Below are 18,954 nucleotides of genomic sequence, written 5' to 3' on the forward strand. Positions count from 1 at the left end.
AACTATCAACTCCAGCTGACTGAACCTGACTACCATTCTGATGATGCACTTTAACAACTTTGTGGATATTTCACAAATTCAAATCCTTGACCAAAGACTTGCTGTTTGCAATACCTTGTGGACAAAAGTTTGACAACACTTTAATCACAGTTCTTGGCCGTCTGACTGTAACTAAACCTTTAACAATAGTAACCTCTTTACCTTGTTCTTCACATTATGCAATGTGTTGGACTAAGTTTATCCAGCACATTTGTTGTACCTGCCTTAACTATTTCTGTCTCAGGTCACGAGGACTGATACTGTGTCAACCATCTGGGACACCATTCAGAATATGAACAGTGATTTTTCAGTAATTGCCTATCAGTGGCTTGGCCAGTGTAAATGCCAAATTAAGTGTTTTTGGGTTTAGACCTCAGGAAGAAACCTAGTAGGCAAACCTCAGGCTTACACGAGATCTCCATGCTTACTGCTTCATTCAAGTGTCACAGGAGCTGATTCCAGGATTCCGCTATTTGGGGAACACCCCACAACACCTTGTGGGGAAAAAAAAGTACTGGTAGAGGTATGCAGAAGGGAGGCTCTAGGGTATCCACCTAACATCTCATCTATTCTATAAGGGTATAAGTATGTCTGGTGGAGGTAAATATACTATGAACTTAAGTCTAGGGTTTTCCAGACACTTTTGAGTGTATTTTATTGTCTTCTAGACCTTGCCATCAAGGTCCACCCCAATATTTCGCTTCCATCACATCCTAGTTTTATCAAATGGGTTTCTTACCAATCTAATAAGTGTTCTATGGAACCAGCTTATCAACTTATGACCCTCACCCATGGTCTGAAGTCATAGGAGCAGATCATACTATGGAGACTTGAGACTGGCCCTGTTCCACCAGTGGTTTAAATAACTGCCACCTCGAGCTATAGGTCAAAAGCTGCTTGGGAAGTAAGCCAGATTCATCTATAAATAAATGACTTTGGAGAACTAAGCTCCCTAGCTGAGGAGCAATCCTTAACTGCATCCCCACCTCAGTCCACTGCAGCAGCTGTTTTTCAACAAGTGCTTCCAGTATTTCAGTGCAATCGAAAGGAGCATCATGTGGTCTTTCTGTATTGGTCTTCCCTCTTAATAGCAGTAGTATCAAAACTCCCTGATTGGGCTCCCTCCTCAGCTGTCCTGTCTTCTCGCTGCGCTCCCCGTTCAGCCATCTCACAATCCACTGCAATTGTGCTACCAGCTAGTACAAATCAGTCAGATGTGCTCAAACCATCCTCAAATGTGGTTGTTTCCAGCGAGGACCTTTGATGGCCCCAGTCCCATATTGATTCCCTAATTAGGGAGTCAGGGTTTTTAAACCTGTTAGATGGCACCCACACCAACAAGTTTGTGAAGAAATTAAGAAGTGTGGATAGAATAAGAATGCTGGTGAGAGATAACCTAACCATCATAGATAACATCAGAGATTGCCAGAAGGCCATGCTGCCCTATAATGTTTACAATGTAGCATCCAAGTTGCAATTACATAGATCCATCACATTATATATATATATATATATATATATATATATATATATATATATATATACTGTTAGAAATCTTGTCCAAGTAGAGACCACAATCCTAGTCAGGGTAAGTCACACATAATCCAAATTATCCTGTACCCACACTCTGGTAGCTTGGCACTGAGCAGTCAGTCTTAACTTAGAAGGCAATGTGAAAGTATTTGTGCAATAAATCATGCAATAACACATCAAAAACACCAGAACAATACACCAAACAGTTTTAGAAAAATATAAGATATTTTTCTGATTTGGGAAGTCGGGCTGCATCGTTCTGGTGTTTGGCGATGCAGTGATTTTCTCATTGCTGGGCAGGCTGTGAATCGATTTTTACCGCACAAGGATCCCTTGAGGAGAGGAAGCCTTTTTGGCCCTGAGATTTCAGGAACAGGAGGCAAGCTCAATCCAAGCCCTTAGAGAGCACTTCTCAACAGAGTCAGAGGCCAGCAGGGCAACTGCATGGCAGCAGTCCTTCACAGCAAAGCAGTCCAGGTGAGTCCTTTGGGCAGCCAGGCAGCTTCTCTTGACAGGTTGCAGTATCTGGTTCAGAAGTGTCTGTACCAGGAAGTGTCTGATTTGGTGCTGTCAGGGATCCAGTTTATATATCTAAAAATGCCTTTGAAGTGGGGGAGACTTCAAAGAGTGGTTTTGAAGTGCCCAAGGTCCCTTTTCAGTACAGATCTGTCTGCTAGGGTCACAGTAGGGGGGTTTGGCAGGCCACTAGCCTTTGAAATGTAAGTGTCGGGCCCCTCCACCCTTCCAGCCCAGGAAGACCCATTCCATACGCAGATGAGTGCAGGTGTGACTGAGTATCCTGTGTTTGTGGTTGCCTGGGTGAAATGCACAAGGAAGCTGTCAACCCGCCCAGCCCAGACGTGGATTGGAGAAAGGCTGTAAGGCGCAGATGGATTTTATGGGCCTGGAAATGCTCACTTTCTAAAAGTGGCATTTCTAAAATAGTAATATAAAATCCAGCCTCACCAATAAGCAGGATTGTCTATTACCATTCTGGCCATGACCTGGTTACCCCTTTCTGACCATAAGCTACCACTCAAACAGTATATGAGGGTAGCCCTAATATTATCATATGAAATGAGCAGGCCTCGCAGTAGTGGAAAAGCACATTTAGGAGTTTTCCACCACCAGAACATATAAAACACACATGTACATGTCCTCCCTTTTACCTATATAGCACCCTGTCCCATGGGTTACCTAGGGCCTACCTTAGGGGTGACTTATATGTAGTAAAGGGGAGTTTAAGGCTTGGCAAGTACTTTTAAATACCAAGTCAAAGTGGTGGTGAAACGGCACACACAGGCTTTGCAATGGCAGGCCTGAGACATGGTTAAGGGGCTGCTTATGTGGATGGCACAAGCAGTGCTGCAGGCCCACTAGTAGCATTCGATTTACAGGCCCTGGGCACATGTAGTGCACTTTACTAGGGGCCTGCAAGTAAATTAAATATGACAATTGGGTATAAGCCAATGTTACCATGTTTAAGGGAGAGAGCTTATGCACTTTAGCACTAATTAGCAGTGGTAAAGTGTGCAGAGTACTAAAGCCAGCAAAAATGCAACGGAAGGCAAAAAGTTTGGGGGTGACCCTGCAGAGAGGCCATTTCCATCATATTCACACCCAGGTATTTGAACAGGTTAAAAGCCCATTTTATTCCGGGTTCACCAAGGGCGGGCTCCACGCCATCAGGTCTTAGAGAGAAAACATTTTGGGCTTGTTGGTATTGAGCCCAGAGACCTTCTTGAATTCGGCTACAAGTTGAAACGTTGTTCTCAGATCTGCCGACCCAAGTTTTATAGTAGGTCATACACATATATGGAAACAACGTGGACCCCCTCCACAGTGGAATGCCCCTTGCACATTGTTTGGTTCCAGCAACTGCGAAAAGAAGCTCCCATCACAGTAGTGAAACTGAGTGGGGACAGATGATGCCGTTTCTGTCCTCTTAAATATGAGATTCTTGCTAGGTTAGACCACCTGTTTTCCCTTGGGTTGAGAGCTTCTTATATAGTAGGGTTGCCGAATGAGGCGAGCCTCTCCCATTCCTTATGCTTGACATGACAGTGTTGAGAAAGCCCAGCTGTGAGGTCTGGAGCGCCTTCTCGAGATCAACAGAAACAATCAGCACATTCAGAATTTTAACAACTTGAGTCACATTCAGTATCCTATGTAGTCTCCTAAAGTTGATCCAAATTATTTTGTCGGGCTAATCAGTTTTGATCATCATAGCTCATAGTGGCTAAATAGGAGGTACCTATTGGCCCAGATTTTGCTGAAATGTAGGTTGATCATCAACAGAGGCTTTTAAGAAGCCACATCTGTTGTGAGGCATGCTTGGCTAGAAATCCATTTTGTAATTGAATTTTCAAATAATATGCCTGAAATTGAAATTGAACTCCAAGAATCTTGATAAAATGTTGAAGGACAAGTCCCAAAGATACTTTACCTGTGTTACTGTTACCAGACAAAAGTACATTTAGAGGCGGCTTATCACTACTCCACGTAGGGTGATGACCAGATGGTCTTGAAATATTCAGCTGTCCATATACAACTTAGAGCTTTCCTCACAATAGTAGAGTTAATTTGTTCTGCTGATGAAAGGGTTCTAGAAGCCAAAGTAATGGTCTTGGTTTCTCCTTTAACTTGCTGCTTTAATTTTGCACCAATTTCAATATTGCTGGCATCCCCAGTGACAGTGCATTCTGCAGTGTCATCCAATGAACATAGAGACTTTGCATTGGTTATTTTAGTTTTCACATTTTCAAAAGCCTTAGACATTTTGTTAGCCCGTACAAATTTCACTTTTTTTTCTCACAAATGTTCTTGTGTTACTGGTTAGTGATGAAAACGTATTAATAAATCTGTGGTAGTACTTGCACAGGCCTAAGAAAGATGACAACTGTTCTTTAGTATTAGGCAGTGGTGCATCTTGATTGCTTGGATCATAGATTCCTTGGGTTTAATTTCCCTCAACCAAAATGCAGTACCCTAAATATTTAACCTTCTTGCACAGAACTTTGTTCTCATCTAATTGGAGGGTAATACAAATTAGTTGCAATTTGTTCAACACTCTGTTTCACCTCTCCTTATGTTTTCCAATGTAGAGGCATGGCTTTGAAGTGCACATGTGCCTTGCTTTCCTGGCCCGGGCTCTAGACTAACTATAAGGGGTATGCAGCCCTTGTGTGTGGAAACAGGACACAGCCTATTGAAGTGTAATTGGAACAGGGCCCAGCAACTCCCTCCAATCCTGTCAGTTATGGCCCATCCAATCACACCTACCCTCCCCATTGTGTGTGGCTGTCTATGAGGAATACACAAATCCCAACTGTGAACTACACCCAGTTGTGTGACTTGGAGAGGCTGTAGGCATCAAATGGCTAAGGCAAAAAAAATGTTAACTTTCTAAAGGTGGTATTTTCAGAATTTTAACTTAAAATCAGACTTCACCGTAAGTTAGAATTTTTTTATTGCTGTTCCAGAGACACCAAACTTGAACTGAGTACATATTCCTGTTGGAAATTACACTTATAAAATGTAACCAAGTAAATCTAGTGTTCTTCTATGGGAGAGGTAGGTCTTGCAGTAGTGAAAAATGAATTTAAGAGTTCACTACCAGGACATGCAATACTTATCTATACATGCCCTACTTTTTAAATGCATTGCATCCTGCTCTCTGCAGTGTCCAGGGCCTACCCTAGGGGGGACTTGTATATATTGAAAAGGAATGTTTGGTCTGGCAAAAGGTTTACTTTGCCAGGTCGAACTAGCAGTTTAAAGCTGCACACACACACATACACACACGTGCACGCGCACATGATGAACTTACAGGCCTGAGACATGTTTATAGTGCTACTGAAGTGGGTGGCAGAATTAGTGCTGCAAGCCCACTAGTAGCATTTAATTTATAAGCCCTAGGTAGTGCCCAGAGTCCTACTGCCAGCAAAACGAAACCAGAAAAACTAGAGATTTGAAGGCAAACAGTTAGAGTGAAACCATATCAAGGATGTCAGGTCTAACTTTAATCAACTTCAGAGATTTATATTCATGAAATGCAGATGTCATCCCTAAATTGCCCTGATGTTGTTAACCACGTGTTGTCTCCTCTTAGCTATATAAATTTTGACAAGAATTTTTCTGTCCTCAAATTGAATTGAAGAAATAAAAAAGCCTATCATGTCAATGCTGTTAACCCTATAGGAATCTTTTAATGTCAAGTTTTTCTAAAATCTAAGGATTCAGAAAACATGTCTGTAAAAGAGAGAGACTAGAAATCTTGAGTCAATGGACACCTGTGTGCTAACACTAATAATTTTAATCTCACATTCTGGAGGGATGTAAGGCTCAGCATCAACAGTACTAATGTGGGGCAAAGTATTATAGTCAGTACGTTGATTAGTTTAATTTTCTCTGGTGCCCTCTATAAGCCCTTAATATCATTCTCCAGACAGACCAGATATTCTCGGAGTGAAAGAGTATGGCACCACTCTTTTCTCAACAAATGCCTCTTATTGTGACGATAGAGGACTCCCTAACCATGCCAATGTGTTCAAAGGTGCCTATGTTATATGCAAAATATTTCAGTTTGTGATTCTTCCACAAAGGCCCTTTCTAGCAGGATCTCAGGACTAAGGTGCCAGCCACTGAGTGTGTTGCCAGGAGCTTCCAGGTTCAGCAGCAATGATGAGCGGTCTACGTGAGCTAAATGTGTAACTTCCCTGACTCATAGCCCTAAATCCTGCTTTATTACCCAGTAGCCTACCTTCAAACACATACCACATACTGCTGAGTAGAATGTCCCCTCAGCAGCTTTCTGGTTTCTATATCTCCACACTTCCAGCAGCTTAGGTTTACTCATGGCTTTCAGCTGAGTGTCCGAAGTGACACGGGCCACATCAGTAAACTGGGATCGGTCAAGACTGAGCTGAAGTGTGCAGTTGAAATCCCCTTCCTATAGCAACAATTGCAGTGCTATGGTAAGAACCCTGCTGTACCTGCTGTCACAGAATCCGGGGTCACGTACATTCGACCCATAGCAGTTAACTAGTGATCTTTGCTGTGGTGCCATGCTTTCCCCATAGTAATAACATATCTACCGTGTTTGTTGGTGATGAAGTCAATGACTCTGAACTGCGTATCTTTTTATAGAAAAGTAGCTACTCTACAGGCAGAGTCTGACATGATGACAAAATACAAAGCCCATCTAGATGCAAAGCAGTTGGCAGGGCTCCGTGAGTGTGCCTCTTTTTTATAAGGAGTGCTATGTTTACAAGGTGTCTGTCAAGGTAGCCCAAAGGCCGTCTTATATTGTCTGGGTTGCTAAGGCCTAGCTCATTCTATGATGTACATTTTATAGCCGACTCTTCTGTGCATCGTGTATGTCGCACAGGTAGAGTTATATTTGCGCGTGTTGGCATACCACAGCTAATGAGATGATCATGCTTCAAAATTTAACTACCAGATAATAAACTTTTTTGATGGTCACTGCGTCCATTCCCCTAACATAACGCCTTCCATCCCTAACCCTCCCACTGGCAGCACAGTCTCACCTGGGTTGGTAGTAGCAATCAACAGTCCTTCTAAGGACTTGAATATGTCTGGTGCTACAAAGAAGGATCGCAGAGCTTGTACATTTGAGCCTCTCAACCCATAATACAGTAAGATATCTAAGGGTGTAAACGTTTGTTCTCCTTTGGATTCTGGTAGCATGAGGAAAGTGTTGTCTCTGTATAAGTCACTGCGATGGAACATCAAATAAGGGGTTGGAAGAATATTATGAAGCTTCACCGACTTGTATAAACACAGAAAATGTTCTAGGGAGAGACACAGGTTCTCATGATGCTCCCTCTATCAAGTCTGATCAAGCAAAGTGTGTGTCTCAAATGTGATTAACTCAGATTAGACATTGTAGACCACAATTAGGCCTAACAATAAACACATGCTGACCTCCAGGTTTGGCCTCCTAGTCAATGATCATGAAGAGTGTATGTGTCTGTGTCTTCATGAGGCCCCTGATAATTCCAGTTTGATACACCTTTTTCAGAAATGGTACCTTCAGTGGGATGACTAGAGCGTTGCATATTTGAATGCATGTTTAATTTTTACATTGAGAACTGTTTCTTGATCAGAATTAGTTTCTGCCTGGCTTCCTGGACCCGCTATAATGAAATCTGAAAATAATTAAATGGTTTGTGCTTTAAAGGTGATGTTGCATTTCTCTTGGGCCAATCAGAGGGTTGCAGAAGTTGAGAAGGCACACAATAATGGAGTGCACTAGGGCACTTGGTGGTGGCTGCACTGCCAGTGATTTGTGCGCTTGCTCACCCATTAATAAGAGGTGTAACGCTTCCTCACTAAAAGTTGTCAACAGAAGGCATTCCGCATACTCCTCTACCCTGTTCATGTTTGCTGACCCAGATACCTAATATGCAGATATTGTTTTGGCTAGACCTAACCTTTAAGTACTCATATTTTGCCACAATTACATTCAGCGCCTCCATGTTCAAAAGTGTCTTGCTTTTTTTTGCCACTAGATGTTTCTTCATTGCGGAGATACAGGTTTCTGTCTTCACAAGCCTGTTGTAATGTTTCTCAAGCTTGAACACTATGAAGCCCATCCTGGTATTGATGGTGTTCATTTTATTATCTTTGCAGACCAGTCTGTCCTGCATAGCTCTCAACAGTTTTTTCATATCATCATCCTTGTCTTCTCATTACTGCAATGCCCTCTACAGGTCTGTAGCATCAGTGTAAACTGCTATCCCTCTCATGCACTGTCTGGGTTCAAATGGCGTTTTTTGTTTGTGTGCGTCAGATTTCTCCATAGCGTCTGGTGAGACCTGCAGCAGACAATGACAAGGAGTAATACTATATTGGGGGGGGGGGGGGGAAGCACACAGTGGAGTGGGTTCATATTTCTAAGGTTAAAGTCGCTTAGCTAGCTTATCACTCTTGTGTTTATCAGTTCTCACCGAAGGATATTCTTTTATGGATGGAAAGGCCTCACCCACCTGAAAGTGGCATGCTTCATCATTGGCCAGTCTCAACCGTAGCACCACAGGAAAGCCTCCTCCTATTGGCACAGGAAGATCAGAATAAGTCTTGTTCTGGTCAATGAGAACCATGTTTATAGTAGATAATTAAAAATACCTTTGTGTCTATCTAAAGATAATACTTTATTGGTGACGGCACGAGGGAGGGTTAAAAAGAAGTCAGTGGTGTAACAAAGATCTGAATGAATCAGTACACCCTTATTGCTGCCTTATGCAAATGCCAACATGTTTCGGCCTCTTTACATTTACTTGCTTGGAAAAGTATTTTCTCAAGGAAGTCCTCTTGCCTTCGTCAGGACAGAAGTCTTATTCTAGTTTCCTGCTGTCCATTACATGTCGTGTTCTCATACGCGCAACTAGGTAAGACTAATTACTATGTGCTCTTCTAGGCGTCTCCCTGCAATTGTCAGGGCAAACTCATCAATCCCATAGTGGCAGCAGCACTATGAAGTGGGCCTGACCAGGTGTGAATGGTGGAGGACCTGCTTTGACGAATGTGTGACAATAAGTGTGACTCCATCCCCTAGTGACTGATGAAAGCGCATACAGCCTCCTAGTGCAAGTCAGAGGTGGCTGAGCGTAGTATACCATTGGTTCCATTTCAGTATTGTGGTCCCTACAGTCAATGGCCAGGGGTTGTCCCTGGGTGGGGGACGCCTCGCTCATCTGCCACACCAGACAATCCAAGTACCGTAGGCATAAAGCATCCGAAGGACTACCTGGGACTACCCAACAGCATCTTTGTGTTCCTCCGCCAGCGATATCCACCTTTTTGCTGGAGTGACTTCACAGAGTCCATTGCCGCCTTGGGTGTGGGCAGAATTTTTGGGTGACCTGTCATGTTCTACTCTCACCTGGGTTGGATAGAGCATGGAATATGGTATTTCCAACTGTTGAAACTTCCTATGTACTGGCAGGTATTGTTTGCGGTTGGCTTGCACTGTTGCTGTAAAATCAGGATAGACGGCAAGGTCTCCTCTTTGATAATGCATGGATTTCTTTTCCCAGGCAGAGGACCGCGTCCCAATTTTGATAATTAAAGAGCCTTGCAATGATGGGCTGCAGCGGCACACCTGGTGGGGGCTGAGCCATCAACGATCTGTGGGCAATTTCCACCATCAGCATGGGCAAAAGGTTGTTAACTCCGAAAATGTCACACAAGTGGCCATTTTGCTGATATTGGTTGACTCAGGCACCCCTTTGATCCACAGGCTATTTCTTCATGATCTAGCTTCTAGGTCTCGATTTTCGGTTGTATCAGCGGAATGACCTTTTCCATGTTAAGGCATTTAAAGGTAACTGCTTGTAATGCGTCTTTGGTTGTTGAAATGCACTGTTTGTCCCAATTTTGTTCCCATGTGCTCCATTCGGATGTTAAGGGTGTCAATCTTTCCATCTATGGATTGGAGCCTCTGCTGCATAGCTGACAGGGTTTTCTCGAGTGCAGCTGTCTCTGGCGACTACAAGGCAGGCTCCGGTGCAGTTATGGGATCCAGCTGAGACCGTGGAAGCCATCAGGACTTGAATGTAAGTCGCTGCTGATGTTTGTCTGCCTTACCCATCTCTGTGATGCCGGTCAAACAATGGATCACTGGGTACAACTAGGAGAACCGCAGAGAGGTGAGGTAGTTTTATAGATAGATGTACCAACGCTAGTCTGAGCCTTGCAGGCATGCAGTCGCAGTCCCTCTCCTCGCGTGGCCCACCAAACTTGATCGCCTGCAGCAAGTGCTCACGACCATTGCAGGGCCAGGCACCGGAATATCAAAGCGCGTCCGCAGAGTGGCCTTTGTATATGCGCCCATGTGGAGCCTCGTTTTCCTGTCCATTTCAACGGCCGCTCCAGGCCCTAGCACAGTGCGATGTGGTTGGGTTCAACAGGTACAAGTCCTTCTTTCTCTCAGGGTGGCAGCTCTCCAAACTGATTGTGCCTTTCTAATGCCCTGAGGGGGCTGGCTGTATGTTGTAAAAGATTGACAAGAAAGTCTTCTTGCAGGTAGAAGCTATGAAGTTTATTCAGAGGAATCAAGCTCGATCCTCCTCCCCGGCCAGCTGACACCAACTGCTGCGGTCGGAACAATCGCTACCCCACATTCCACAATTCCCAACACAACATAAACATTAGAATACTACACATCCCCCTCCCTTCCGATTTTTCCCAAGACACCCACACGCACAAGAAAAGAGAACAGAGAATAATAAGATACTAATATAGCAACATAAACAATCGTAATTAACCTAAAAAAAAAAAAACGATGTTAAAACTGGAAAGCAAAAGTAAACCTAGATACAGTTCAAACAAACTGAATATAATCTCTTAAATAACCAGGCGGTCATGCGAGTCCTTGGGTTGCGACCACCATCTGTAGAGCCGTCAATGGAAACAGGTTCTGCTGAACCAGAATCTGCTCCCTCCTGAACACGCTCAGTACCACTCATAACCGGACTATGCAACACTTATTCTGCAACCCCAGAAGCATTCTCATCCGACTTGGCAATTAACTCTTTATCACTCATGAACATAAAACTGTTGTAGTCCGTACTAAAAAGAGAATTCTCCTTAACCACCACATCACCTTCTTCCCTCCTTTGGTAGAGCGCAAGCTTCCTTTTATTCCATTTGTCCCTATTTTCCAACTCAACATGATTAGCTCCCACCTTTTTTACTCTAAAAGGACCCCAGAATTTAGGAAGACCACCAACAACTCTGCCATGCCTGATCTTTACCCAATCACCTTCCTCAAAATCGTTTTTTCTTGTTTCTTTGTTTAAAAGCTCTGTATTACACACAGCACCATCCAATAACCATGCTGGCAGTAATTTCAAACCTGGCATCCTTCCCCTCGTTCTTTCAAACGGGGTTGTATCTGTAGACTAATTTAATGTAGTACGGTGGGCCCAAACCATCTCATTCACAATTTCCTTTACATCTTTTCCACTCTGCACACCCATTAAAATTGTGCCTTTCACCAATCAGTTTATTCTCTCTACCATTCCATTGGCTTGAGGATTATATAGAGCAGTACGCTTATGAATGATCCCTGAGTTCTCCAAAAACTTCTTCATTTCATGAGAAGTAAGTTGAGTTCCATTATCTGTTATTAGGATTCTGGGAAGACCTTCTTCCAGAAAAACGTCCGTCAACACTTCAATAGTGCTCTTGGTGGTAATTTCACGTACGAATCTTACGACCACCCATCTAGAGTACACACCAACGATGATCACAGCATTTTTGTATGCATTTCCTATACCCTGCATGGGACCAATGAAAGCTAAACACACACTCCACCACAGTAGCCCAGGATCTTCAATATGGCCCTGAATTCCATGCGCACCAGTTTTCAACCTTTTTTCGTTCTCTTTACACGTTGTACAATCTACAACCCACCTTGAGATCACATCATCCATGCCTGGCCACCAAAAGTGTTCCCTGACTCTCTTCTTACTAATGGTTTGACCCAAATGACCCTCATGAGCCAACCCCAAAATCCTCTTCCTTAGACCTTCTGGTGGAATAAACTTGTCATTTCTCATAAGCAAGAGCGAATCTAGAACAGATAACTCATCCACCAATTTTAAATAAGGTCTCAAGGAAGGAACAACCGTGCTGTCCCTCCTTTTACCTTCTACAGTCATATGTATGACACCCTTGAGAACTGAGTCTCTCTCCATACACGTCATCCACTCCTCTGCCGAAAAAGTGCCTTCGCCCCATTCCTCAATGTCACTCAACCAAGACACTACTCCTTCTTGTTCTTGAAGTATATCCTCACCCTTGACCAAACCCAATGGGTCTAAAGGGAGTCTAGAGAGGCAATCTGCTCAAGCATTTTCCCAACCGGGAATATAACTCATACTGAAGCGATATTCTTGGAATCTAGCAGCTAATCTTGCAAGCCTAGCAGAACCTTTACCAGCACCACCAGGACTCAAAACTTTGAGTAGTGGTTTGTGATCGGACCGTAAAGTGAAATCTATGCCCCAAAGAAAGGTTCTAAAGTACTCAACTGACCACACAGCATCCAAAGCTTTGCGTTCAATAACAGAATAATTCCGTTCAGACAGCGTCAACGACCGCGATGCAAAAGCCACAGTAGCTTCTTTCCCTTTAGTTACTTGAGAAAGTATGGCCCCCAAACCACATGCACTCGCATCCACCGTGAGGATGGTCCTTAGATGAGTATCAAAAGGAGACAAAATACCTGCTCCACAAATATCTTCCTTTACCATATCAAACGCAAGCGGTTGCTCATTTCTCCACTTGAAGTTGGACCCCTTCCTCAGCAACCTTCTTAAACTTTCAGTTTTCCTTGCAAAATTCTCAACAAACTTGTAATACTCTATCAAACCCATAAATTAACGCAACTGATCTTTGGTACTAGGAATGGGTTCTGACCAAATAGCATTTAACAAGTCTTCTTTGGGTCTGTACCCATCTCCAGATACTGTTTGACCTAAGTAATCAATTTCCTCCACCAAAAATGTGCACTCCTCAATGTCAAACCACTCTCTTTCAATTTGTTAAGAACCGCTTTAAGAACAGAATTATGTTCACTTACTGTTTGACCAAAAATCAAAATTTCATCTTGAAAATACAACACGTTATGTAATCCCGAGAAGAGGCTCGACATGACTCTCTGAAACACATTTGCTGCAGAGGACAGTCCAAATTGCATTCTGGTGAACTGAAACGTACCTTCCATGGTCACGAAGGCAGTGAGGGCACAAGACTCATCATGTAATCTAATTTGGTGGTACGCACTCCTCATAATCAATTTTGAAAAAAACTTCCCTCCTTTGAGGAGAGCCAAGAGTTCATTTATGTTTGGAAGAGGAAAGGAGTCTGTGACTAAATTTATTTAAACTGTGTAAATCCACACAGAAGCGAAGCTTTGCCATCCCTTTTTTTGTAATGACAACTGGTGAAACCCAAGGTGAGGCCCCCACAGGTACAATTATGCCCATATCTATCATAGTTTGCAACAATTTCTTCACTTCTTCTCCCACCACCAACGGTACTCTCCTCACTTTGTGTTTCATTGCTACAGCACCCTCTTCCAACACAATTTTGTGGACATACCCTCTCAACTCCCCCAACTTCTCATCAAACACATCCTTAGCATTGCCAAGAATTTTCTCTAAAGGTTCATCTTCTACTATCAAGACCTTATTGTCGGAATGGGGTCAATGATGATGTGCAAATCATACTGATGCTCCCACCCTAAAATCGTTGGACCAGATTCTGCCACATAAACTTTCCCTTTTCACACAACGATTGTCAAACTTAATGCTAGAAGTAAAATAACCCACAACATCCATCTCCGCCCCTTGATACCCTCTAGGATTTATATCTTTAGGTAACAAAGAAATATCATGCCATAACTAAAGCCACAGTGACTTTGGGACAATAGTATACAGTGAGCCCGAGTCCACCATTAGTTCTACTTCTTTGTCGGCTATAGTAAAGATTCCTTTCGGCCTGGTTTTTCTCCCTTTGTCTGTTCCAGAAGTCTGAACAAGTAAGATGCGGTCACTGTCACAGCCTTCCTCCGCCGGATCAGCTACAGCAACTCTTGTTTTGAAGCTGTCTTTACACATTCGTGCAAAATGCCCCTTGCGACCACACTGCCTGCAGTCTTTATTAATAGCAAAACACCATTTAGCATCGCTGGTATGCGCAAAGCTCCCACACCGTGCACAAACTTTAGGCGAATCTCTTGACCCATGTTTACTGCTTGGAGCACCACTGTGCTTGAACAGATTAGGTTTCTTAGATATCACAGCAACTTCCTCTCCACCTTCACTGCTTCCATTCCCTTTTTTTGTTCATCTCTCGCATGCACAAATCTGATTCTTCTACGATCTTTGCAATGGAAATTGCATCCTTCAGGGAAGGGTTCTTCGCAGCCCATAACCGTTTGTGCATTTTTTTACTCCTGCACTGTCCAATTAATTGATCTCGATTTAGCTCATCAGTCATAGGACCAAATTTGCACTTCACCGGCAGTTCACGTAAACTAGAAACAATCTTCTAATGACTCTCCATCCTTTTGTGGCCTGGTATAAAACTTGTAACACTATATTTTCTTCTTTGGCAAATCACTTTTCAAAACGTAATTTCGCCTCTTCATAGACATCACATGGTTGTCCATCGTCATTACAAATTTCCAGTAGATATTTGAAAATATGATGAGCTTCTCTGCCAACTGTGCCTAATAACAGTGCTTTCTTTCTGTGCACAGAGAAATTTTGCCCATCCAATGCCACCATGTAGTTTTCAAATAGGTCTATCAACTCTTCCCATTGTATAGAGGGTTACCCTCTATTATCCAAAAATTGTGCTGGTATATTTATAGCAGAAGCCATGACAACGTTGAGTTAAAGTGTAACTTTTAATCTGTTTGGTTGCTAAGGATCTTTCCTTTCCCTTAGCTAAGGAACGAATAGTTTGCTTTCCTCTAATAAGGAAAATAAGGCGGGGCTTGTAGCTTCCTCGGTTCACACAGTGATTTTAAACTGGTCTTCACAACAGCGCTGAGAACAAGACGAGGCAGACAAACAGGAAGTTCATAACATAACGATTTACCAGCTGAGAAAACACGCGTTCCTCCTTGACGACATTTCGCTTATGAACTTCATGCAATGGGGAAATTGACGACTGGCGCAGTGCACAGCGCGCCATAAGCCACTGTCCGCTCGTACACCTGGGTTCGTTTGGACCGCGGTTACTCCACTAAAGCTGGCCCTCGTCGCCAAAAATGTTGTAAAAGATTGACAAGGAAGGCTTCTTGCAGGTAGAAGCTATGAAGTTTATTCAGAGGAATCAAGCGCGATCCTCCTCCCCGGCCAGCTGACACCAACTGCCGCGGTCGGAACGATCGCTACCCCACATTCCCAACACAACATAAACATTAGAATACTACACTGTATCATCCAGCCGCGGTAGGCCCAGCTCCAGCGTTGCGACGTGGTGTGAGCAGCCAGATGCTCAGTCATACCCCCAATACAGGAGATCTTTATCGCACGTGGCGGAGGGCTAAGCTCAGCCACCGGGAGAAGCGCTGCTGAGCCCAGCCTGAACAGCTGCCGGCAAACAGCAGTAGGCCGCAGAAGTCCATGCCTGCTCGCGGGGACCAGCAAAGTCCAGTCCGGTGCCTCCCACACCCTTCACCACCACAGCCCTCCGATGCAGCTGCTCTCCTGGACTCACCGGGTCATGAATGATCAAATCATAACGTCTTCATTTCGGCCACTTCATTTGGTTTGCAAACGCCAAAGACTAATTGGAACGAATTTGAAACTTAGATGGATCAGAGTGCAAATGCTACTTCTAGTACAAAGTTGTGACAGTGACTGCTTTAGCTTCACTTTTCTCGGCCTTCTTCATAATCAGTTAATCCTTGCATCAGGCATGCTGTATTTTGCTCTTACTTGCAAGTAGATTAACAGTAAGTGTTCCAAAACCTTGCGCACTTAATTAAACAGTAAATTGCATATTATCAGTTGTTACAGATAATATATTTTTTTAATGCAGTGGCTTCAGAATGCAACGGTGTTCTGGATGGATTGCGAAATGCTGGGATTAATTAGGATGACACAAAGTCAAAGATGCACGTTCACATTTTATTTGTTTACTTAATGCTTTTTATTCGATTCAAGCATAATAGTCTGTAATTGTAATCTGATCATGTCGAGGCTATGACATTCGCCAGATTACTCGCTCAATATATTTTCCTCCTCTTAAAATCCCCCGAGGCACCAGTTAATATTTCACACTCGGGAATTTAATTGCCAGGGGACCTGTAACGCTCTTGGCAACTGGAGCTAAATGTTGTTCATATTTACTCCTCTTTGACAGCCTGTGTGCAGTGCTTTGATTTAATGCATTTCTAAGGCAAGTGCTTATGATTCTGGATGTGATACAGATTGCAGCAAGTAAGTTAGTCATTCTCAAAGGTATACATCCACAAATTTAAAATCTGATAAAGGTAGCATTGGAAGAATCCTTAACCCGTGCATTGGATAAAAAGTCTGCTTCAGATTTCTTGTCCTCAGAATCTAATAACATATTGCGCCAAATCTTTGTTATTAAATGTTGTGAATGCTTCTGATAAACAATTTGTTTTATTGCCCTGAAGGTTTGGATGCTGGCAAGACAATAAAACTGGAGTCGAACTCTCAATTAGGACATTACTTCAGAATTACCTGCAAGGAAGAGAAAGCCTTGAGGAACAACAAGAAATTTACTACTATCGACATCCAGAAGAACGGAGTACGATTTACTAACAGGTAGTGCAGCCGGTACTATTACTATGTATTCACTTGGGAATGTCTTCTGTCTGAGCGGGTCTGTGCTATAAACTGATGTCAACGTGCGATTTAACAAAAAGAACAGTTCCTCTGTTTGAACACAACTTTAAAGCTACCATATAAATATACAAAAAACAAGAGAGAACTCTGGGAAGTTCCCAAATTTAGGTGGAGAGTAGCTCTAGTAAGGAACACCCTGCAACACCAGCGACACTCTAGATTTGCTCACCTCAAATGTCTGCTTATCTAGCAAATATACATACATGGTTGTAGTTGGGTCAGGTGTTACCCAAATAAAACCATAGAATCTCGTCAGTCCTAGTTATAGCTATCTTAAGAAACTATAACTTCTGCCCTCACCATGCGCTGCTAATTAGCCCACATATTACATCATTCATGACATCTTCTATGACATCATTGATACTATCACAGCAGCATTTGCAGTAAAATTATTGATGAGAAAACTGCATGGCAGGGGTATGAGTTATAGTTTCTTGAGATAACTTTAACTGTTGATATTTCTATAGTTTTATGTTTGTAAAATCTAAACCTAAGTTTAACATCCCTGTAATATTGCAGAGAGGTCATAGTTAGGAAATAAAATGAAAAAAACCTTAGAAATTCACTAAAAACCAAAGGTTAGAGGGATGCTAAAGTTAGGTTCTGATTTTGCACGCACAAAACCATAGAAATTCCTCAGTTAAAGTTATGCTTATCTCTAGACACTATAACTTGTCATCTAAGTAAAATATAACTTGCGTCCCCGCCATGCACAGTTTTCTCATCAATAATTTTGTTGTAAATATTGCAGTGATATTATCAATGATTCATAAAATGTCATAACCAATGTAATATGTAGGGTAAGTAGCAGTGCATGACGAGTTTCTTACTGTGGGGTCAGGGTTGATGACAAATTGATACCCGGGGACCGAGCGTGGAAAATCCAGATGTGCTGTGATGATAGAACCATGATGAAACAGGCGCTGCTTCAATTCTGTAGGCATACGTCGATTTTGTTTTTAGCCGAGAGATAGGCCCTGTGTTGATTCTGCAGGGGGTTGCATTGATTTTTCAGTCATGAGACAGGCGTTGCATCAATTTTGCCGGCGAGGCACGTTGAGGCATGGATTTTCTCTTTTAGGTGAAGTCTTTGATGGCCTTTAGACTTCTTAAAAGGAGGCGAGCTGATCAGCCCTTTGAGATCACTTGTGGTGGGAAGGCAAAGTCCTTCCAGCAGTGTCAAGCAGTAGCAGTGCAACAAGAGGAAGAGCAGTCCTTCCAGAAAAGCAGTCCATTTGAGTCCTTTGGGCATCACTACACTCCTGACAGAGTCCAGTTGTAGGTCCAGAAGTGTCTGCTTTTAAGAAGTCGCAGACCCAGTATATATACTCAAATGTGCCTTTGAAGTGGAGGAAACTTCAAAGAGTGATTTTGAAGTGCACCAGTTCCCGTTTCATCCCAGTCCTGTCTGCCACGAGATCTGTGGGGATTTATCAGTCCTTTGTATGGGGTCAGGCCACTAGCTTTTGAAGTGTGAGAGCCCCTACACCCTTCCTGCCCAGGCAGACCCATCAGTATGCAGATGCAGCTGAGTGTCCTATGTTAATGGCTTTCTGGATGGAATGCTCAAGGGGAGCTATCAATCAGCACAGACTAGACGGGGTTTGGAGACAGGCTGTAAGGCACAGAGAGCAGTAAGTGCAGAGAAAGTGCCATTTCTAAAATAGTAATGTTAAATCCATATTCAACAGTAAGCAGGATTTCTCACTACCACCCCAAGCATACCAAACATGAGAATGGCACTCCTTTAAGGTCAGAAATTCCCACTTAAGAGAACATAAGAGAATTTCCAATGCTGGCCTATGAGAATGGCAGGCTTCACAATAGTGAAAAAGGACTTTGGGAGTTTTTCACTTCTCTGGACATGTAAAACTTAGAAGTACATGACCTGCCTTTTGCTTACATAGCACCCTACCCTGTGGGCTACTTAGGGCCTGCCTTAGGGGTGACCTGCATGTAA

The 18,954-nt window shown here is 43.0% G+C and overlaps 1 protein-coding gene across 1 annotated transcript in view; it reads left to right on the forward strand.

Annotated features, from left to right (window-relative positions):
• The window catches only part of MSH2 (mutS homolog 2), a 530,159-nt gene that overhangs the window by 276,413 nt on the left and 234,792 nt on the right, over positions 1-18,954 (forward strand). The window contains exon 10 of the mRNA XM_069234037.1: positions 16,763-16,913. Coding sequence (XP_069090138.1) covers positions 16,763-16,913 — 151 coding nt within the window. The remainder of the gene's footprint in view (positions 1-16,762; positions 16,914-18,954) is intronic.

Source organism: Pleurodeles waltl, chromosome 5 (genome assembly GCF_031143425.1).
Source record: "Pleurodeles waltl isolate 20211129_DDA chromosome 5, aPleWal1.hap1.20221129, whole genome shotgun sequence".
NCBI classification, from domain to species: Eukaryota; Metazoa; Chordata; class Amphibia; order Caudata; family Salamandridae; genus Pleurodeles; species Pleurodeles waltl.